At 37.1% G+C, this 5,539-nt stretch overlaps 1 protein-coding gene across 2 annotated transcripts in view; it reads left to right on the top strand.

Annotated features, from left to right (window-relative positions):
- The window catches only part of LOC118338890 (T-cell-specific surface glycoprotein CD28-like), a 6,345-nt gene extending 812 nt beyond the window's left edge, over positions 1–5,533 (top strand). The window contains exons 2-6 of one of the 2 annotated variants that reach the window (XM_035676335.1): positions 979–1,150; positions 3,005–3,138; positions 4,375–4,513; positions 4,627–4,775; positions 4,880–5,533. In XM_035676335.1, the coding sequence (XP_035532228.1) occupies positions 1,087–1,150; positions 3,005–3,138; positions 4,375–4,513; positions 4,627–4,775; positions 4,880–4,963 (570 nt within the window). In that variant the 5' untranslated portion in view covers positions 979–1,086 and the 3' untranslated portion in view covers positions 4,964–5,533. Of the gene's footprint in view, positions 1–684; positions 1,151–3,004; positions 3,139–4,374; positions 4,514–4,626; positions 4,776–4,879 lie in introns of those variants that run through there. The other variant, XM_035676334.1, reaches the window with a different exon arrangement.
- The last annotated feature ends 6 nt before the right edge of the window (positions 5,534–5,539 follow it).

Below are 5,539 nucleotides of genomic sequence, written 5' to 3'. Positions count from 1 at the left end.
AATAAAAACATTGTCTAAAAAATTCTCTCTCTAATTATTCTGGCATTTAGCAAATAGAAACAATTTTGGTAATCCTAATTGACCTAAAACAGGAAAGGTTTAATCTGATTTAATGTCAGACAGAAAGAAAAAAGAGATGTGTCTTTTTATACAGTGTATGTAAACGTCTGGTTTCAACTGTATGTCTGGAGGGGGTCTTTAAGTAATCCTTGACAATGTAAGTATAATCTAAGTATACATTTTTTAATATGGGTTGATTTACTTATTTTTTGTAATCTGATTACGTAATCCAGATTACATGTAATCAGTTACTAACCAACATTGGTTGTCTGTCACATTGTCTTTTTCTCTTCAGTCAGTCAGACAAGGCCCTAAGAAGATTTATTTGATGTATCTTGAAAGAATAAAAAACACCACCCTCATTGTTTGAGACAGTCTCAATGTTCCTCCCATACCAAATGTTTTGTTTTTTTCAAACTGCAGCAGTTAAATACAAGTTAATGCTGTCTGCAAAATGACTTTTTAAAAGCAACAAGGGACAGCAACTGTGAAGAGAAACGTCTGTCGTCAATTTTTTCTGTAATAAGTGAGAGCTATGATCCTTTCACATACGTTGGTTGACATTGCGGTTAGTAATCCCCCTCACCCACTCTGCATGTCTGTGTGTCAATGTATTCAAGGGTTAGGGTTTTGCATGCACAGACCTGTCAATAAGCATATTGTCATGCTTGTCTGTTTTAGGGTTTTATGGTTTTTGTATGTGTAAATGTTGTCTAAGTGTTTATATGTGTGTGCATGTGTTTGTTTGTGTTTGTGTGTGTGTGTGTGTGTGTGTGGGTAGTGGGTACATAGTTTCTGGTATGGTTTCATAGGTTTACACAGGAAGTGTCTCTGTCTGAGTGAAAAAGTCACACATTTCTGTCTCTTCACTCACTCCTATGTAATATTGAACAGAGATGCCATATGTGTGTCCACCAGCCTGTTTGCAGAGTAGACAGTGACAATCCAATTGCAAAAAGAAAACCTTCCTTGGTATCGACTCCTGTCAAACACTGGTGTTTAATAGCAACCAGTCAGGAGGACACGATGAGAGCAGAAGTCCTGTTGATGGTGATGTGCTTGATTGATGGAAATGTGACGGGATGCTTGGGTAAGAACAAACACTACATTGTTGAAATTGCTTTAGAATTAAAACTGTTAAAATTGAAACTGCTGTGAAGAAGAATTCTTAACTTCACAACTTTCACAATGAGATCATGATGTCAAGAACAAGGAGTTTTAAGCTATTTGATTTTTTTCCTGTGAGTGTTTTTCTTTACCTCGCTTTACATTGAGATCTGCAGTAAACTGTCAGTGACAATCAGAAAATATTAGAATAAACTGGCAGAACAAAATTAAGGTGATAAGGTATATTAACAATAGTAACATATTTTGGGGTGTATACAAATGTCTCCGAATGTGGTCTGAAAGCAAATTAGGGCTATCAAGGAGACCTGAATGTGCCTTCAGCCTCTCTTCCCTACGGAACCCATTGAGTGCTCAAACTGCTATTGCATGCACACAAGATACAGTTCGTTCCCACATTTTCATTAATTTGTGCATAAGATAAGTGTGTATACCGTAGCCTGCACAACAGACCAACAGACCTTTCCTGAAGCATGAAAGGCAGTGTGTAATACTGCCGCAAGTATTATGCAAGGCATGTTTTGCATACCCACATATTCTTTTATGTGGATGCAGTGAGGTACAGTGTGCACCAACTATACCTTGACAATTTAGGACTAAACTATTAAACCTTAATATTGCATCAATTTCCTTTTCCTTTACCATAATAAAGCTTACATTGAATGCATAGGTAGTGTATCAACATGCAATTACAGTATGTCTTAATCCAAGTTTACTGGCCGTGCTTAAAGACGCATGCAGCTCATTCGACAACACTGTAAGCTAGCCCCTAAATAAAAAAGAGCTAGGTATGTGCCAGGTGTTTATGAATGTTATCATGGCCACAAATTAATCAAAAGGGTGGGAACAAACTGTATCTCATAGTCACGAATCAATCAGAACAAACTGTATCTTGTCGCCACAAACTATATCTTGTGTAAACTGTTACTTTGGGGCAGCTAGAGATCTGTTTAATGTAACCAAACAATTTATTTTTGTGCTCATATTCTTTCACAGAATTTAACAGGGAGGATAATTGCTGTGATCTGGAACACCACAAAATCACTAAAAAGGAGTGTTGACAGGGCAAGAAACACAAACCTGGAGGTTTAGCCAGATATTTTATTTGGATGAGAAACCAATGGTAAAACTGCACCCAAACTGTCAATTGTAAATACGTATCACAGTTTAGGGATTACCATGATTGAGTTTGACTTACTGTGTGTAACATAGCTTTATGTACACAGTTTTCTTGTGCAATTAAGGGGCTGTAAGTGATATTTTAAGCGAGCACAGTTTCTGCTACACAGCCAAATAAAGTGGTGTAGATAATCTTTCTAAACAGTTGACTGTTCTGGTCGGATTATCTGAAGGCTCGTGGTTCTTGACCGCGTCGGCCAATTTTGCCATGTAATTTGCTTATTGCTATTTCCCTGCACTTTAGTTTGTTTAGGCACAAACACACAAAACGGTTTTGCTTCCTTCTGGAACATGGTTTCGATGTTGCAGTCATTGAATGAGAATTATTTTATGATTCATTTGGGTTAAGGTTAAGTAAATGAAATTGTTTGGTTTTCTTACATACCATTATGGGCAAAAACAACAAGTACTTGCATGCCAAAATCTAGGACTGCAGTACACCATATAATTCAAACCAAAGAACACCAAATGTAAGAAATAGTTGCACATTGTGTTAATTAAAGCTGCCAGTGGCAGATAGCAATAGAAATAATATAGTTAAGGTGGGAAACCCAATAGTCACAGCTATGATTGTTTTCTTTGTGTTTGTTTTAGTATGTCGATAACCCATCTATATGCTTCTTGTCTTTCTGTCTGTCAGTTCTGAAAACTATTACAGTGTCAAAGCTTAGTAAAGTGAACATCTCCTGTCCATCTGTGGTGACCAACAGCTCAGAGCGCAAGTATCTGCTCCTCTTCAATGGTAGCTGTATCAACTATATAACTACGAATAAGGTTAGTGTGTGTGTGTGTGTGTGTGTGTGTGTGCTAATATGCTTTTGTATTTATTGTAATCTATAATAATGAACTTTATTTAGTACCTTTCAAAGTTACAAAGTTATTTCCAATAAAAACAGTACACATTTTAAACAAGAGAAAAAACAAACTTATATAAAACACAAAGACAGTAAAATGAACTAAAGTGTCATAAAACATAAATGAAATCACCAAAAAGTAATTTTGTAAATCATATATTACATCTGCAGCCTGTGTTTCAGCGGTTATGAGATCTTTTTTTTTTTAAGGAAGAAATGTCACCACATCAAAAACCTTTTATTTTGTATCATTGAAGTTTCAGTGCATGTGAAGACATCGTGGCTATCCCAGCCACTGTGCACAATTTCTAAACATTGTCTAATTAATTTCTTTCTCAGGACTTCCTGAGTTTGACTGACAAGTTACAAGAAGTGTTGAGTGTTAGAAAGCCGCAATATCTCACCTCTGCTCCAGTACTGCACTGCACTGAAATTTGATGCAACTGGGGGTTTCTTTAAAAAGCGACCTCACACACAGTTATGTACACATGCTGTACAGACTATAAAGCCCCTTGAGGCAAATGTGTGATTTGTGATATTGGAGTATATAAAGACAATTTGACTTGACTTGACACACAGCCAATAGCAGTTGTTCCCAAACTTTTTCCTTTAGGGACCCCTTTTCTATAATTTAGTAAACTGACGATCCCTGCTTTGGTGACATATTTTATTAATATTTCATACTATATTCAAAATTGGGCCTAATTCTGTCCTGCATGCATTAGTTGGTGTTTTTCTTTAAATGCTGAATATGGACCTACAGAATTCTGCATGCAAGGCCCCTATAGGATGCCTGTCTCATCTAGTGTTGTACTGAGTGGACCCCAAACTTACATAAAAGGTGATTGGTTGAATTACACTGTCAAACATTTTAGTCAAAATTGTAATTGGTATGTGTCTTTTGTAAAATGTTCTTATAACTGCATAACATTCTCTATACTTTTGTTTGCTTCTTTGCCTTTCTCAATTTCAATTCATTATGCTTCTGATGACATGAGTGTTAGAAAGAATAGAAAAATTTTATTTATAAAGAGTACAATTCTAATAAAAACAATTAAGACAGTCTATTAAGAATACATTTCCTTAAAAGTACTTCAGTGACTTTTCAGTAACCACAGCACGGCAGGTGAGATTCCAATTTTTTTTCTGTTGGTAGGCTCTGAACTATCCAGAGAATTTCTTTGGTCACTTTGAAGTCACAGCGAACAACAGTGGATTGTACCAGTGCAAGGTGGAGCTGGTTTATCCTCCACCACACAGTGAGACATGTCACACCACTGTACTCAAAGTGGCAGGTATATGCATGGCCTAAAACTCACATAAAATATTACTGTTATATTATATTGATATATACTGTGTGTAATATATTAAAATATTATCTATAAATTCTGTTTGGGTTAATTCATAGACAAGCCAGAAATGAATGAAACTGTTGCAGCAGCCAATCAGAGCTGTCCAGTCAAGACCCCATTCATCCCTGACGTGGTGATGTGGGCGGGATGTGGCGTTCTATTGGTCTACAGCCTGTTGTTCACCTGCATTACCATTGTTTTATGGGTAAGAATGAAATAATGGATTGACTCACTCTCCTGTACTGCACACATTACCTGTCACTGTAAGTAAAACACATCTCTCTCACTGACTGGCATTGTGTTCCTCAGAGGAAGCTGAAGAGGGATGACGACGATACAAACGTGTATATCAACACCAGACCTGGAGATGTCAAGAAACCCTACAAAGTTTGAAACATCACAGCTATTAATATCGGTCCTGTACTCTGAATGTAGACTATATATGGAGTGTGGTAGTTGTGGTAGTGGTGGACTATTTATACCTGTCCCCTGGTTTAGCTATAAATAGCGACACAGTCTCTGTAGGAAGGAGGTAGAGGTGGATGAATGGGTTAATGTTGACTTTAAATTTTAGACTTAGCTGACATATTATTTTAATTTCTTTTCAGTTTTTAGTTGTAGGTTAGGTTTTGGCAGCAAAACTAGTAAGTTCTTAGTTAAAGATCATGGCCATGCAGGATGCAGGTGCAAATAACCACATTACCTATTTACACTCCAGATGCATATAGCATTGTTGGCTACAAACACCTGAGTGCTTGTCTTTGCCATACTAAGCTATATACACCTGGGCAAAAACACAGACACAAAACCATTAAAACACAGGGGTGTTTCCAGACTTTAATGACTACCGTGGCACAAGTGGGGCACTGACTATGCAGGGTGGCATGAAGTATGTGTCTCAGCTTTCCAGTCATTCCCAATTTATGCAGTTCCAACACTGTTTATGGACCCCACTTGAGGTCAGAGGTC

The sequence above is a fragment of the Morone saxatilis genome, unplaced genomic scaffold (assembly GCF_004916995.1).
Source record: "Morone saxatilis isolate NCDOM2014 unplaced genomic scaffold, NCSU_SB_2.0 Contig5, whole genome shotgun sequence".
Taxonomy (NCBI): Eukaryota; Metazoa; Chordata; class Actinopteri; family Moronidae; genus Morone; species Morone saxatilis.
The sequence above is the reverse complement of the archived record's forward strand: the minus strand, read 5'-3'. Positions and strand labels throughout refer to the sequence as shown.